Below are 17,158 nucleotides of genomic sequence, written 5' to 3'. Positions count from 1 at the left end.
AAATTGCTTATAATGCTAGCACACTGAGACCCCGATTACAACCACAATGTAGCCAGTGGGCAACAGGGAGGCAAAACCACGTCCGACGCTCCCGCTTCCTAATGTTCTCTCCCTCACTGTAAGCCAATCACGGCACTGGCTGCAGAATTAAAGCCACCAGTAGGGCAATTACAGTTACAGCCTGAGGTCTTCCAGGCTGGGCTGGAGGCTTGCTGGGATTTTCCCAGTCGGGGAAATCTTTATGCTTTCTCAGTGGTTTTGTGATTACCGCTGCACAGCCTAGAAAGCTTTCATTAGGGCCACTCTAAAGCCACTGGGGGCTGGCCTCCAGGGCTGGGTGGGGGTAGGGGACTTTGATCTCTACGGTGCATCTTCCTCTACTGTTAGGCTGTTGTACTGTAAACACCTAGTAGTGACCGAACTGGCTATTCTACGGCGCCGTGTGGAAGGCCCAGATGCAAGCCTAGGAAGCCGCCCACCTTTCCTGCCTCTGCTCAGAGACTTTTCCGCCACAAGAAAGCTCCCCAAGTTTTCTAAAATTTTTTTTTTTCTAGGAGAGAGAGAGAGACAGCGTGAGCAGGGGAGGGTCAGAGAGAGAGGGAGTCACAGACTGAAACAGGCTCCAGGCTCCGAGCTGGCAGTCAGCACAGAGCCCGACGCGGGGCTCGAACCCACGAACCGCGAGATCATGACCCAAGCGAAAGTCGGACGCTCAACCAACTAAGCCACCCAGGCGCCCCACTCCCCACGTTTTCTAGTTCCTTTCCACAGATTAAAAAGGTCACACGCATGGACCGCATACACATAGGGAGAAGGGTGGCTGGGTGTTCGTGGCCATGTGAACAAAGTTCAGCACGTGGCGGGGGGGTCATGGAGCTAAGGAAGCCACACTTCCTACGCCAAGGCAAAGCGCCAGGAGCTCTGTTGCAGGCCTTCCTGATTTATTGACCAGGGAGAAACAATGCAGACGCACCAGCTCCCGGGGAGTGCTCCCTGCTGCTGAGGCCCGACCTGCCCTGCACGCCGGAGAGGCAGGCGCAGGCGTGGGCCACACCGCCTGGAAGGTCACTGGCATGCTCACTGGGGGAGCTACTGCTCCCCGAGAGCCCACATCTTTTCTTCTCCGCCCTGGTTAACAAGAGGCTCCCTCTCTAGCCTGACATTTAAGGTGCTTTAAGATCCAGGGCCAATGGACGCCCATCACTCTTCTTGCAGGAAGCGATTCAGCCTCACCAGCCCACCCGCCATTTTCCAACATGCTTTTCCCTCTTCGGTGAATGCCATTCCCTTGCTGCTCATGTGCCCAGAGCAGTGCCTCTCATCCGTGTTCAGAGGTTACACCGGGGAGGCTTCCTCCTTCCTTCCATACCCTAAGATAGGTGAGCGGCGCCCTTCTTCGCCACCACCCAGGCTTCTGAGATAATCCAGCCTCCTCATTGGTCCAGCGGGTGATTCATTCCACTGAATGAGAACACTCTGGCTCATACCGCCATCTTCTCCAGCAGGGGTGTGGGACTCAAGACCACACTTCAGGAGGCGGCCGAGGGCATGGCCGAGAGCAAGAGCTCCGTAAGTGTTCGATCAGTTGTTTTTATCATCAATCTGGCCACACCCACACTGCAACACACACACATACACACACACACACACACACACAACCAAAATGGTTGTTTTCTTCGTGTTGGGTGGGACAAAAAGGGAAGTGTGAAAGGGTGTGGCAGGAGGAAGTGGGGTTAGCAGGTCTGAAAATATTATGAAATATCCTCAGCTTATGTCAGTATGTTTGTTGGGGGTGGTTATGTTTTACCAGAAGGAATAACAGATAAGAAAGTAGCTCATTGCAAAGATGTAAGACTTCTTGGCAGTGTGCGGGGGCTTCCCTTTATCAAGAGAGAGGAAGATTTCCATGCCGGTGTTACCCTTGAAAGGCTTCATAGCTGTAGTTTCTGAGCTTTCATGTTACATTGGGGAAGTGAGAGGGAGAATAGTCTGTAATGAACAAGGAGCGTTAAGTTTCGGGCCTGGAGACCCCCCCACCCCCCCACCCCAGGGAACGGACAGAAGCTAAGGAAGCAGACCAGGTGGGAACGAGAGGACAGAGCAGCAGAGCTGGAAAGGCCGGGATCAGGAGGGCCTGCCGGGCCACCCTGACAACCTTTAGGACCAGAGCCATCCCTTAGCCGGTGCCCAGGTCCCTCAGTGGACGGCGGGCCCCCAGCGTCATCGTCTCACTGACCACCAGGCCGCCTGTGTGCTGCGTGGGAGGCCTTCCCACAGAAGAGGCCATGCTCTGAGCAACGTGAATAGTATCTGCTCTGCTCTCTTCAACATCAGTCCTCCTTGTACGGGATTGAGCGTGGGAATGGGGGAGCCCTGGAATTCAGTGTCAAGTCTGACTCCAACTTACTGTGTGAGTTCTAGGACAAGTCATTGAACGCCCATTTCCCGCCAGTACCATGGGGGAATTATCACCTGCCAATGATGGACGCCCTGGAGAAGGGTGAGCACCAGGAATAGGGGAGACCTGGGACCCCCTGTATCAACAGCAAGGTGTGCTGCTTCCGAGTCTCAGCTGGCAGACGGACTAGCCTGCACGGATGGTGCCCGGGCGTCGGGGCAAAGGAGACAGAAGTGCTTTCTGCTAAACACTCATTCAGGGCAACTGATTTCCAGAATCAGGCTGCTGCTGCAACCATCCTGAGAGTCTTAAAAAAATCTTGCAGGCCCCCGGCCCCCTACTGACTTGCTAGGTCTGGGGCAGGGCCTGAGCGGTTTTTCGACCTCTGACTCTCGTGAGGACCCAACACGAAGACAAGAAACAAAACACTGAAAGAGCCTCGGTGGTACCGCCAGTGCTGAGATTTAACACTGAACGACAAACGATTCACTCTCAGGTCTGCTCAAGAGAAGAATGCAGCCATTGCGGACATTGAAGGTCAAGGTCACTGTCACTCCAGGAATAAACTCATTCAGAGCGGCTCTCGTGCTCTCACGGGGTGCCTGGTGTTGGACACAAACAGTGCCCTGCAGACTTAAATGACTCATTCCAAAACGAAACTCTCCTGTTGAGCACTTAAAAAAGTACCCCCCTTCTCTACTCCCTTAATTGCAAAACACCGACAACAGGGTGATTAAGTTCCCATTAGCAACAAGCCAGGGATCAAGCTGCCTCAGAAATCGGAGGACCAGAAGCGGCTACGCCCCAGCCCTCGTTGCTGCAATCAATGGGCCCAAACTCAAGACACACCGACTTGCTGCTGCTGATCAGAGAGCCTGCCCGCGAGGCGTGGGCAATGCTCTGTTTGCTAAGGCTGCCCTGCCTGGTTTGTTCTGAACAAGCTGCGGTACAAATATAACCCCATGATGCCTCTACGTTGGAACTTTCCAGAGCAAACACCAGAGACGCACTGGGGAAAAGAGGAAAATGCATAGTCATCCTTGGTTTAACACTAGAAATGAATAAAATAAAGTAATTGGTGGGTAGCTGACAGAAAACATGAGCGCAAAGGAGTAACTGAAATGACACCACAGAGAAGCCAGAAGACCAATCTAGAATGTGGGATGTTCTATACAACAAGGGTTTTCATGCCAAGTTGATGGTAGGAAGCAAATGGGAAGGGTCTGTTTTAGATGATAGCAAGCCTAAGGGAGACACAAGTGACCACTTAGGATGCCTGGACCTCAGGTGGGTCCTGATGAAAATAAACCAACCGTACAAAGCAGTTTTGAGACAACTGGGAAAACTGGACGAGGGAACGGGTTAGTAACAAAGGCATGTTCGTTTTATTAGACATGATAATACTGGGCATTGTGGTTATGTAAGAAGATGTCCCTATTCTTTAATGCATATCGGGATGCATATCGGGATGCATATCGAAATATACACAGCCAGACTCATATCTGGGCTACACGTCATCAAAGAGAAAACCAGATGAAGCAAATGTAGCAAGACCTTGCTAATTATTACATCTAGATGATATGGGGTTCACTGTAATATTCTCTTCACTTCTGTGTATGTCTGAGATTCTGCCATAATAAAGATTCAAGGGTGCAGGTAAGTCTTAGGGCTAGAAGGTTCCAGAACATCTATCATCAATACAATAACATAAATGGGGAGGGGTAAAGGTGGTGGCACAGTGTCTTTGCAAGAAAAATAAAAATAGTGTGAAATCTGTCCATGGAGATGGCTCCTGACTCTCTCAATGAGGGAAAGAATACCTTTCATCTCTCTCTTTTTTTTTTTTTAAGTTTACTTATCTTGAGAGACCGGGGGCAGGGGAGAGGGAAAGAGAGAGAGAGAGTGAGCAAGGGAGGTACAGAGAGGGAGATGCAGAATCCCAAGCAGTCTCTGTGCTGTCAGCCCTGAGCCCGAAACAGGGCTTGAACCCCTGAACCGTGAGATCATGCCCTGAGCTGAGATGGAGAGTCAGACACTTAACCTTCTGAGCCCCAGGCGCCCGAGTACCTTTCATCCTGATGGAGAACTCCCCCAGCAGATTCTCCAGCTCTGCTTCAATGGTGCACATGTTCTGTGGAAAGAACGGAAGACTGGCGTCAGGCCTACGCCCCTCCCCCACAGCAGCTCAAACCAAGCCCACACCGTTCTCATAGCTGCAGACAACTGGCTACTGCCTGAATTCCAGGAGGCAGCCACCGGCTTGCAGGGCGCTACCCGGCACCGCCTGGGACGCCCTCCTGACGAAATGGTGCACCTGAGTCTATCCAGGCCTTCTGGTGCACGGGAGATTCGGAGCATAGAAGAACAAGTTCAATTATTTCCATGTTCAACAACGGGGACTGGGATGCTAGATAAAGCAGGAAAGCAGTCTTCTCCGAAATGGAGAAGATCAAGGCTGTTATGTAGTGGGACTTTGGGACCTACTGCAACGGAAGCCTTGCTGTGTTGCCTTCAGATGGTACATCAATTATATCATCAAATTATGCCATAAACAGACGAATCCAGAACGTGAGATGCTGGAAGAGCTGGCCTGGATTCTATGCAAAGGCAATGCTGTGGAGGGGGACGGGGGGAAGTTCCAGCCAAAAGAGGCTAAAGAGACATAACAACCAAATGCCACCTGTTGCCTTTCATTGGATCCTGATTTGAAGGACAATAAGCTAAAACAGAAAAGACATCACTGGACCTAATAGGGGACGTCTGGAAATGTACAGGCTTTTTGATACCTCTGTTGAGTGGATTAATTTTCTTACTTGTGACAATGCTGTGTGTTTGTCCAGGGGATACACAGGTTACACAGGTTACCATCATGGGATCGGCACTGAAATACTTATTGTAAAGTGTCACAATGTCTACTACTTACTATCAAATGACTCAGCAAAAAAAAAAAGAAAGAAAAAAAAAGAAAAAAGAAAAAGAAAAGGAAAAATTGAGCCCATGTGAAAGAAGGAAAGCAAATAGGGCAAAATATTACCAACTGGTCAATCCGTAAAGGTAGATGGTGTTTATTATACGTCTTGACTTTTCTCTCGATTGGAAATTGTTCTTAATAAAAACGGGGTGGGGGGCGAAAAATACCTCAGGCGCTACGCTCTATGAGTGAGGTGGGCTCCTGAGGCACGCCATAAAGTGGTTCCTGGGTCTGATGAGAGTCCTACACTGACTCTGGAGTTGAGGGGACACTGGGGAAGGAGGGACACCATCTCAGGGTGTGGTTAGACTCACCATTGCCCCCACCTTGCCTCCTCAGTATCTGATAATCCAAACAGAGCAACTGGAGATCAGAAAAGGAGAAGCGCCACGGTGGGGGGCTCTCTCCAGTGGGGGGGCTCTCTCCAGCGGGGGGGCTCTCTCCAGTGGGGCCCTTTTGCAGGTTGGCCAGCTTAAGCTCTGGAGACCGCCTCAGCTGCACAAAGCGTTGGTGCCCATCCCTCCCCTCCCCCTCCCCGCCGGGGCACCTGCAGGCTGCCCCCTCAGCAGTCAGCCCCCACCGCAGGGGTGGGGCTTGGGGTACTGGGGGTGGCCAGCCCAGGGAGCACTGACAGGGGTTGCTCCCTTTGCATTTTGTTTGCTGAGAACTTCAGAGCTGATCTGCAAGGCTACACCTTCTGGTTCCTACTTGTTCCTTTGTTCTGCCCCAAAAGATCACTCTCCTGAACTGGTGCCTGGACTGGACACAAAAAGAACGGCCATCATCTTTCCCCTTGTAAGTTCCTAGTGCCTGAAACAGCTCAGCAAACCCGGGGGAAACTTCCTGAAGTCTGAGCTCTGTGCTGATTGAAAGCTTTGAGAACCCCTCAGTACTGTAAACCTCTCTTCGTAGAGTATCGTGTGTTTCCGGGAAGGTACGTATTACACTCTCCAAAAACGCCAGTGATGCTATCATGCGAGCCAGGATAGGGACCAGTGTCTTCAAAAACACCTTGGGGGGCAGCTAGCTTAGCAGTTGAGGACATCTGTGGTCAGGGTTCGCTTCCGTCTCACCCCTGCAGCCACTGATGAAAACCGCTGCACCTGCGGAACCATCCAGAGCCTTCCTGCCCTAAACATTCCTTGTGACCAAATCCTGGCTTTGCAGTTCTGTGAAGATACAAAACCACCTGATGACAAGTGAGGTAGGCGCCTACGGAAATCCGACCCTCTCTTCTCTATGGCAGCAGTTCCTCTTGCTGACGTTGTAATCTGCATCTCTGAATCTGCGAGCAGACTGTGATGCCATGCTTTGGCACTTGACCAAGGACGGGTATTTCTGAAACGGCTAGCGAATGTTCCAGCCCCTGATGGTCTGTTATCGGCTCGCAGACCCTGAACGACCTCTATAATTGCTCTTTTGATTTCGTGGATATGGAGAAACGAGGTGTCATGAACCAGGGCTGGGCTACTCTTAAGCCAGGGGTCCTCGGCCCCGGGGTCCATCAACTTGGATGGGAAAGAAACTCTCCGCTGGTTCCCAACCTCGAATTGTAACTTTATCGTGTTGAAGTATCATGAAAGTAGAAAGGGAGCCTCAGCAGTGTGACCAGTAGCTGTGACTCTGACACGGACAGAAATCACATGTATGTTCGTGGTCACATCATTTGTTCTAGATACCTTGAAAAATCATTTACACTTTTGGCTGCTTTAAAATCTTGTAACGTCAAATAACTGCAGGCACTGCTAGATCTTATAACTTGAAGTTGATGCGTTAATGAAGCGGCATCAATAAGGCATAGCATGATATCAAAATATTTTGCTTTTTAAGATATTTTGACAACTGTATGGCTAATACTGAAATATCTGTTTCAGTATAATCGGTTTGCTTTGAATTCCTGGATTCTATGTATGTTATTTCATGCATTTAAAAAGCGTTGTTCTGAAAGGGGAACATAGGTAAAGAAGCCTGTTTCAGACCACGGAAAGAAACTAATGGTTCAGACCAGAGGCGCGGCTGTGACCATACAGAGTGACCCATGAGGTCCCTCCTGCCGCAGGGCTGAGACAGATTGCTCGGCTCTGGGATCTGTCCAGCAGACCTGTAAGAGGCTGATGACTTCATTCATGAAATTCGATCTCTGAGCAGACTCATGGGCCAGTGAGACAAGATGCTTTAATAATTCAGTCTTTCATCCAAGACGCTTGGTGTCAGGTGACCCCAGGAGGAGTGAAGACCTCCCTGTGTCATATGATTGGGCCTCAGAGACAGAAGCCAGGAAAGCACACTTCTGCTCAGGGTTCTTGATCTTGCCTCCCTTAAGATAGAAGGGAACCTCCTTACCATAGAATAATCCTAGGCTGGAGGCTTAGGGATACCCAACCTCCAGCGAAGCCATCTTACCCACTGGGTCTGCTCAACTTCCACGAATAAAGCCAGATTCAATCACATGCTAGAAAAGTTAGAAGCGCACTTAAACGTCAAAAACCAGGGCATTGCGCCTTGCTCATGCATTCACTGAAATTTCCCACAAGCATTTGCAGCCTAGTTGTGGAAAGAGGGCAAGGCGGCATGAGCACATAAGAGTGTGAGACTTGGCCAGTGAACGGCTTCGTTGAATCTAAAATCTTAGCATTGTACAAGTTTGTGAGCAAGCAGATTCCAAGGCACTAGGAGATGAGTGCCTGACAGGTGGAGTTCAGGGACTGAGCGAAGCCAACGAAAGCCATGGAGTCTAATGAAGACTCTGAACAAAAACACCACTGACCAAACTCCCCAGGAGTCATCTTATAGAATTCCGTGGACAGCCTCAAACCAGCACGAGGGGCAAACCGTGGAACATCTCCCTGAAGGGTAGTGTGGGGCTGCAGGCTGCTGCTCCACTTGCTGTTGGCAGTTACCGGCGACTGTGAAAAGCCAGGGGGACTCAAGCTCCCAAGCTGACCCGCACCTACCTCGGTGTACTCCCTGTAGCTGCGACTGATCTCGGACAGACTCTCCCGGGCAGCTCGGCTGGCAGGGGAGGCTGCGAAGGCTTGCTTCATTTTGCTGGCTCCGTCTTGCAGGCGTCTTTGGATGCAATAAGCTTCATAGAGTTCGTCCACCTGTCGGAACCACGAGAGGGAACACAGGATGGAAGTACGTCATCTCACGTGGAAGAAGTTACATCGGCCATTGGCTAAGTGCTTAAGGCATTTATGTTTCTGACCTCAACAAGGGGCCTTGTGTAGACAGAGACCAATCATTTTTGTGTTAGCTACTGGGATCCATTCTCTACTGTGAAGCAGATTTTCCTCTGAGCTGTCTTTTCAAATGGCACAAAATGAAAAAGGGCTTAACACCGGTGGCTGTGTGCGACATGCACTCGATAATGAAGGCTGGAGTCTTCTTCATAAGCAAAAAGCACTGGAAGTGTTTGTATGAGGCTATTATCACTTTATTTTAAGAGTATTTTCACAAGGTGATACTCACATGTCTAAATTTAGCAATTAAAAAAAAAAAAAATTGAGCCAAGACATTACAAGAATCATTTTCAATAAAGAGCCTCACAATGGAGAACAATGGAGTGAGCATGTTTCTCCTACACCTCTACACTTACGCCCCTAAATGATAATAAACCTTTTGCAAATGACGATCAACCGTATTCATTCTATAAGCCTGATCGTCACTTAATGTCTCGAAGGCAGCGATGCTCAATCAACCCAGGGCTATTTTGACACCTAGGGGACATTTGGCAAAAGCTGGAGCCTTTTTCTTTCCCGGTGTCACAGCTGAGAGGTGCTACGGCCGCCTGGTACGTATAGAGGCCAGGAATGCTCAAACATGCTGGCGGGAGAGGACGGCTCCTACAACATGGACCATCTCCAAATATCAACAGCGCCTACGCGGAGAAAACCTCATCATTCTTGGGCACGAGTATGTGCACAGGCTTGAACTCTCGTCCGTTATCAACACGCCACCCAGTTAACTACGGGTGCACGCAGGCAGATTAAAGGACACTAGCACCCGGCGTGAGCGGAAGCAAAGGAAAGCTATGACCTGGCCTCCTACACTAGGAGCTTGCTACTACTCAGTAGTCCTCAGACCACTTGAGGGTTTCCTTCCCATACAAGCTCTACTGCCTCACAAAGCTGTAGAACCAGAAAAGGCTGGAGATGAATGTCACGGGTTTTGGAGTTTAAGATTCCTCTTTTGCTCTGAAGGCGAGTTTTGGGGCACTCACTAGAGGTAGGACCTGTCAGCGTGGTGTGGTTTTCCACACTTGCTGTCTCTATATGAGACCTCATCACACTCAGCTTAGAAGACGGAGACTGGACATTGCTCTCTGGTTATGGTATTCTCTGTTGCTCTTTATTTCAACAGTCCACTGAGCTCTGCTGAGAGCCATTGCCGGACTCTGGAAGGCAGCCTTTCATCTTTGGGGCCAATGGATTTGTGCCTGATTAAGGGGGAGATGTCAGGCTGAGGGCTGCTGTATCTGCTGATGAAATCTTTGGGTTGGTGGCTGGCAGAGAAGGTAGTTCCTGTACTGTAACAAGTCAGCCCAGCCTCACCTGGTGAGCATGTTAACACGCTGCCCAGCCCCCATTCCAAGATGCTGATTCAGGAGGTTAGGGCAGGGCTGTGAATCTGAAATCTTAAATACAGACTGCCGACTGTTCTGATGCGGGAGGTCCCCACAAACTCTCAGAAGCACAAGAGCGGATACTTCTTCCAGCGCAGGCCAGGCGGTTGCACCCAAATGGTCCCCTGTGAGCCTGCCCCCTTCAGCCTTTCCCCCACTACCGAGTTTGCTATAAAGTCTGTGACTGTAGTCTCCTCTACAAAGAAGCTGCCCACGGGGACACTGGTTTAGCCCTGAGGACGTAGTCTACTACTCTGCATTTAAGGAGAAGTTAATTCTTTATTTTCATTTCCTTGTCAACCTATCCTAGCCAAATGGCGTTCACCTTTAGGATAACGGGTAACCAAGTACTCACTTGAGTGGAAACGGGTTCATCTTGTAGGCAAGCATCTGTCTCAACTCTAAGTCAGCAGTGGCTCTCATCAAATAAGCTGATTGACTCATTCGGTTAACTATAATTTGTGAGGCACGCTGTGTATATGGTGTTGCAAAGAGACCGCTACCAATCTTTAAGGGCCACCGGGGTTTTTGTGTTTAATGACGACAGATACAAGATGGATAAATACACTCCTACCTAAGACAGGACTTTGTTTTCATGCTGGGTTTCAATTTGCCAACACTCGCCTGCCACACAAATACCTTCGGGTGGATGTCATTGTTTTATTTATTATCAGAAATTGGAGCGGTTTCAGATTGGCCGAGGGAAGAGAGATTTGTCAGAGTGGGAACTTACAAAGGCAGCTGTAGGTACATGTATCTGCATGCACACAAATCATCACAGAATTTTTAAATGAAGGAAATTTGATTGAATATGTGCACCTCCCAGCCCCATTTCACAGAGTGGAACACCAAGGCCCACCTAGGTGATAGAGCCCAGAGGGTAGTGTCTGGAATCCAACGCTTCTGACTCCTAGCACAGAGATGGGCTGAAGCCTCCAGTCTCTGTACTTGGAAGAGAGGCTGACACACGGGGATGCAGACAGGAATCGCTACTGGTGGGATTTAGCGGCTCCCAAAGGGAAATATATGTTCCAGCTGTACCGGGAGCTCTTTTAAGGGTTCAGAACAAGGGGTGACAAGGCCCCACTCCACACAAGGCTGGGTGGGCCATCAGTGAACTATCTGGAGGGTTCAGGGCTGGGTGTCAGGGATCTTGACAAAACGGCCCCCGTCTTTGGGGGTGCCGAAGATGAAGAGGTCATGCGAGGAAGGGCAGAAGGGAGTGGGAGCTCCACAGAGTTAGGGAGCTGTTCTTAAGTACGTTTAAGGCCTTCGTGAAGAAGTTTACGGGGTACCGAGTTGTACACGTGCCCAGTGGTCAAGTTAGGCAAGCGTGAAGTTTCTTGTAGAGTCAATTTGGTTCAGTCTTTACAAGACTATGTGGAGACTCAAAGCCCACGAGGAGGCACTGCGTGTGCCCCATGGGAAGCACTTAATGTCCGTTGAACTGAGTAGGGTCGGTGCTATGCCGGATTGTCAGAGCCCTCATTCTTGTTTTTCTCCATCTTTACTGCCTGTTGGGGGACTTAACTGCTAATCAGCTCAGGAGTCAATTAGGTAAGAAATTCTCCACGGACTAGATGCCATGCTTAGGCCCAAGGCGTATCGATTAGTGACCGAGAACGGAAACACACAAGTCAAGATCACTGGAACTTCTATTACCTTACTGATGTGAAACTCCAGGCGCCTCATGTATCTTTCAATCGTTTTAATTTGCTGGAATTAAAAGAAGAAGTTTGAAAAAAGTGCAGCTATTTACAGTTTAACCCATCTAGACTGGCAGGAATGTCTTCTTCCCAATGTCCTACTCAAATGTACCAGAAAATGCTAACCATCTCCCCTTTCTTCCAACTTGGCTATTTCAAAGACCCTCTACGAACAACCTGGCAAGTATTTTCTAAGACATGGAATAAATATTCTGAGAGATGAACTCAAGTTGGTTATTGGAATCGTTGTGGGGAACACTGAGGGAACCCAATCAAGTGGATCTCACTGGTTTCTGGTGGGACGCAGTCACGGTGGGGTAGACCTGTGTCCCTCCACCTATCATCTCTAAGATGAGCTCACGCCCCCTGCATTTTAGTGTCTCTGAAATTGGGGTGCATTTTACAATCGCTACTGCCAGTGCATGCTCACAGATAATCACAGTGGTTCATGTGTCATCCCTTCGTTTGAGTTATAAATACTGTTATTACACGTATTAAATTTAATTACCCTTTAAAATGTCTTCAAGAAAACCATTATACCATGATTCAGCATTAAAATTCTGCATACACAGAAGGGCATGGGAAGGGAAGAGCAGCATATTGAAAGAAATAAAAACAAAATCTACACCGAAAAGCAAACTAGAAGAGTTTTGTCATGAAGCATAAAATACTATAACTTGTAAGTGAAAAGAAAAAACGGTGCCAAGATGTAACTGGAATCACCTTTTTTTCCCCATTAGGGACATATAAAATACTGGGGTGTTTTCCAATCAAGGAGGTCTTCAGTTTGATGAAACAGGTTAGTCCATATTAGAGGGAACATGGGTAAGGAACTCCAAATATCGGGGAAGTGCCTAAACTTATCAGCACACCGAGATCCCCTCCACCCAGGTGGCATTTTTAGGGAAGTGACCCTAAGGACGGTATTGGAGCTACAGACGATGGTACTTATTTGGCCTCCTCATTGGAGACAAGCATGACTTTTCCTAGGCTTAGAAAAATCCTCAGTTCTCTGAGATCCCGTTATGCCTAACAGGAAACCACTGACCTCTATTCAAAGATTCAGTGTTTTAGTTTTCAGCAACTCTCCAGCACAGAATGGTAACTCACCTTGTCTAGGTCATACAGGACACCCTAAAATAAAAAACAGGAGTGTCAGAATTAACACATACTCTACTCAAAATTGTTACTGATATGAACAGAGGGGTTTAGTCTGCACTTCTGCATTACCAGTGAAATAATGATCAAGCCTGCCAAGTTCTGCTGGGTTATTTTAAATAGCGGTAAGGGTATTTTTAAGAGCCAATATTTATTTATACTCCGTGTCTCCAGAATTCCACCCCAATCTCTCTGCATGCTGGGAACTTTAAGGGTTTCCCTTGCTTTTAGCTCTCCTCTCTTACATACTGAGGAGCCCATAAATTCATGTTAACTTTTCATTTTTTTTAATGTTTATTTTTTTGAGAGAGAGAAAGGGAGAGAGCGAGAGAGAGAACGAGAGCGAGCACATGAGCAGCAGAGGGACAGAGAGAAAGAGGGAGAGAGAGGGAGGGAGACTCAACATTTGAAACAGGTTCCAGCCTCTAAGCTGTCAGCACAGAGCCCAATGAGGGGCTCGAACTTGGGAACAGTGAGATCATGTCCTGAGCTGAAGCCGGACGCTCAACTGACTGAGCCACTCAGGCGCCCCCATGTTAACTTTTAAATGAAGAAAAAAGTGTACATAAAATACAGCAGTAATATACATGTTAAAGGAATACTTGCCTTCCTGTTTAAACATATAAAACTGGTGTTTAAGAAGAGTTCTGGAGGGTGTGATATGCTTTTCACAAATCATTTTTTAAGCAAGTTCATTTCCTGTGTGCTCATAATGTCACAGTGTAATCAGTATAGCATTCCCACATCCCCCCGTCAGGAGGGTCTTACGGAACACTCAGTCCTGGCGGGAGCCCCTCCATGCACTCACCATTGTTCTCCAAGGAGAAACATTTGTTGCCATCGGGGATGGTCAAGGGCATTCAATTTTAGTATATGCGCTGCCGAAGCGAGCACTGGTCAAGGGCATTCAAAAGCACAAAAGGCCATTCCATAAGGAGCCATCCAGCAGGGATGGGGCAGTTCATACTCTAACATCACCAGGGTATAAAATCTTTAACTTCAATAAAGCCTTTAACCTCTAAGCCTTCAGAAAGGCCACCGCTACACGTCTTAGCGGATCTCCTAAAACAGAAGATGACAGCAGCTGTGAATGCTAGGATGTGGACACTTTTCCTGGGCTTTCTGACATCTTGAAACATTAAGCTGTAAGATCATTTAGAGCAGAACAAAATCCTTTATTTAAATTTTTAAGTGTTTTATTTATTTCTGAGAGTGAGAGAGAGAGAGAGGGAGACACAGAATCCGATGCAGGCTCCAGGCTCTGAGCTGTCAGCACAGAGCCCGATGTGGGGCTCGAACCCACAAACCGTGAGATCATGACCTGAACCGAAGTCGGACAATTAACCGACTGAGCCACCCAGGCACCCCTAAAATCCTTTATTTAAGTTTATTTATTTATTTTGAGAGAGAGAGACAGTGCAAGCAGGTGAGGGGCAGAGAGAGATGGAGAGAGAGAGAATCCCAAAGAGGCTCCACAGTGTCAGAGTGGAGCCCGATGCGGGGATCGAACTCAGGAACCCAAGATCATGACCTGAGTCAAAACCAAGAGTCAGACGCTTAGCAGACTGAGCTGCCCAGGCACCCCTGAACAAAATCATTTAAAATAGCATATAGGGGGCACCTGGGTGGCTTGGTTGGTTAAAGCGTCCAACTTTGGCTCAGGTCATGCTCTCACGGTTTGTGGGTTGGAGCCTCATGTCAGGCTCTGTGCTGACAGCTCAGAGCCTGGAGCTGCTTCAGATTCTGTGTCTCCCTCTCTCTCTGCCCCTCTCCCACTTGTGTTCTGTCTCTCTTTCTCTCTCATAAATAAATAAACATTGAAAATAAAATAAAATAGGTATAGACTGGAGGCCCCTCTGCAAGCAGACAAGTCCTCACAGATTCATCGGAAGAGGGGAAATCTACAAGCACGTTGAGCACAAGGACATGTAACTGAAGTGGCTCAGGGACCCCCCCCATCTTCTCATAACAGGTACTCCTGGAATCACCTTCCTTTCCCTCGATGTCACTGACCTATAATATCTTCTTAGTAGTTTTGGGTACCAGATTCTGTACTAGCAAGATGCTAGGACAAGCCCAACTTTTCTTTTCCTTATATTACTTGGAGGAGGGGCATAGGGGCTTGTGGTTGTTGTTTAGTATTTTTTAAAAAATATTCTTAAGTGTTTATTTTTGAGAGAGAGTATGAGCAGGCGAGGGGCAGAGAGAGAGAGACCGAGAATCTCAAGGAGGCTCTGAGACATCAGTACAGAGGGGCTTGAACTCACAAACAGTGAGATCATGACCTGAGTCAAAGTTGGACGCTTAACCAACTGAGCCACCCATGTGCCCCAGTATTTTTTCTTGATTATAAGGTTTATCTGTAGAAACATGCTTGGAAAATACTGAGAACTATTAAGAATAAAGCATTAAGAAGAAATACAAAATCCTTCTCAAATATGCATCAGGAAGTGGATAGTGCTTTGCCCCTTGGATCTGCTTTTCCTTTTTTGTTATTTTAAAAAATATTTTCTTAATTTTATTGTTGAGAGAGAGAGAGAGAGAGAGAGAGAGAGCAAGCAGGGGAGAGGCAGAGAGAGAGGGAGACACAGAATCTGAGGCAGGCTCCAGGCTCTGAGCTGTCAGCACAGAGCCTGACGCAGAGCTCGAACCCACGAACTGGGAGGTCATGACGCCAGCCGAAACCAAGAGTCAGATGCTTAACCAACTGAGTCAGCCAGGCACCCCATGATCTGCTTTTCTTAAAGGTTCTTTCTTGTCCTTGTACCCTTCTCCATCTCCCCATTTCCATCCAGTACAAAAAAAAAAAGAAAAAAAAAAGACAGCCAGAAAAGGAATACTGTGCTAACATCCTACTGATGGACGGTACCTACCAGGCGGGAGTTCCGTCTCATATCTTTTAACTGCGCTGTCAACTTGTCCAACTCCGTCTGGTGAACCTCCAGATACTCACTGCAGAAACAACAGGAAACACAACCGTGAACTCGGTGCCTGGCACGTGGCATGCGCTGCCAGTGCTGACCCCGTCCTCCAGAAGGGGACAAACGTCCGAGCCCTGCTCTGTAGAGGGCAGAGTCGGTGGGGGAGATGCTGTGTGCTTCTCAGTCTCTCAACTTGCTGAAAGCTCCAGCAGTCGCTTCTGGTACTAACCAGATGGTCGAAGAGGAGAGCGCTGTGAGGCTGAAAGTCCGAAAAAGAAAACCCAACGGCGAGGAGGGGCAAAATGCCGTGGAGTCTGTCCTGGGTCCAGGCTCACAGAGTTCTATCTAGTTAAATACAATACAATACCGACTCTANGCGAGATCATGACCTAAGCGAAAGTCGGACGCTTAACCGACTAAGCCACCCAGGCGCCCTGTCCACCATTGTTTAAATGAAATTCAATTCAAGGCCAAGTTAAACACATCGCTAGTTCAGATCTCCTTCCATGTCATGGATATAATGTGGAAACCCAATATATTTCACATGTTTGGGACTCATTTAAGGCTTCCTCGATTGCAGCGTAAGGATAAAATACCACTACAGAAAGACATTTTAAAATGATCTCCTAAGACTTAGCTGCCTGTCCCCACCTCCCCACTCCCCCTACCCAGGACTTTAGAAAGGAGAATCGTCCTAGGGTATTCTTGGGTTCAATGTTCTTACTCAAGTCCATTTTTCAAGGCTCTGACGACCTCTTCCACCCTCTTCGGCTGAGGCTCTTTGGGCGGGTTATTGTTTTTGTGTCCTAAATTGTGCATTTTCTTCAGTTTGGCCTGAGGCTTCTTGAGAGCGGAGGGATTTTCAATAAAGGAGTTACATCTATTCAGAGAAAAAAGAAATTGTGAGTCTCGGCGTCCCAAATGATTTGAGCAAAGAAATACCTTTTTAATCATCTTGTGTTTGTATTAGTGCCTTTTGGGGAAGCTACTGGCCCCTTATATATGCATAACCTGAACTGTCCTATGTTTAGTTTATCAGTAGATGCACTATTAGATTTATTACCTTGAACTGGAGGCTGTGGTGGGCACTGGCTACCCACACTCAGGCACTGTGCTCTGCGTGAAAACATTCCCCACCACTGACACCTTGTAGAAAGCCAAGGACAAACACTTCCGAGGAAGTGAGAGAGCAGAGGAATATAATCCAATGGAAAAAACACGTGCGCCCTGTAACATCAGGCACGGGCGTCTACAAAATTCATCTAGGATGTGAATGAACGGTTTTGTTTTGTTTCTTAAATATTTATTTATTTATTTTGAGAGAGAGAGAGAGAGAAAGCGTGCGGAGGGGCAGAGAGAGAAGGAGACAGAGAATCCCAA

General features: G+C 48.1%; 1 protein-coding gene across 1 annotated transcript in view; it reads right to left on the bottom strand.

Moving 5' to 3' along the window:
* Positions 1 to 17,158, bottom strand: part of RIPOR2 (RHO family interacting cell polarization regulator 2) — a 225,301-nt gene that overhangs the window by 42,621 nt on the left and 165,522 nt on the right. The window contains exons 3-8 of the mRNA XM_077769590.1: positions 16,503 to 16,658; positions 15,731 to 15,809; positions 12,810 to 12,833; positions 11,656 to 11,709; positions 8,324 to 8,473; positions 4,466 to 4,529 (exon numbers count right to left, since the gene is read on the bottom strand). Of these exons, the coding sequence (XP_077625716.1) occupies positions 4,466 to 4,529; positions 8,324 to 8,473; positions 11,656 to 11,709; positions 12,810 to 12,833; positions 15,731 to 15,809; positions 16,503 to 16,658 (527 nt within the window). The remainder of the gene's footprint in view (positions 1 to 4,465; positions 4,530 to 8,323; positions 8,474 to 11,655; positions 11,710 to 12,809; positions 12,834 to 15,730; positions 15,810 to 16,502; positions 16,659 to 17,158) is intronic.

This window comes from Crocuta crocuta, unplaced genomic scaffold (assembly GCF_008692635.1).
Source record: "Crocuta crocuta isolate KB4526 unplaced genomic scaffold, BGI_CrCroc_1.0 scaffold145, whole genome shotgun sequence".
Lineage (NCBI taxonomy): Eukaryota > Metazoa > Chordata > Mammalia > Carnivora > Hyaenidae > Crocuta > Crocuta crocuta.
Note: the sequence above shows the minus strand (reverse complement) of the source record. Positions and strands in the feature narration are given on the sequence as shown.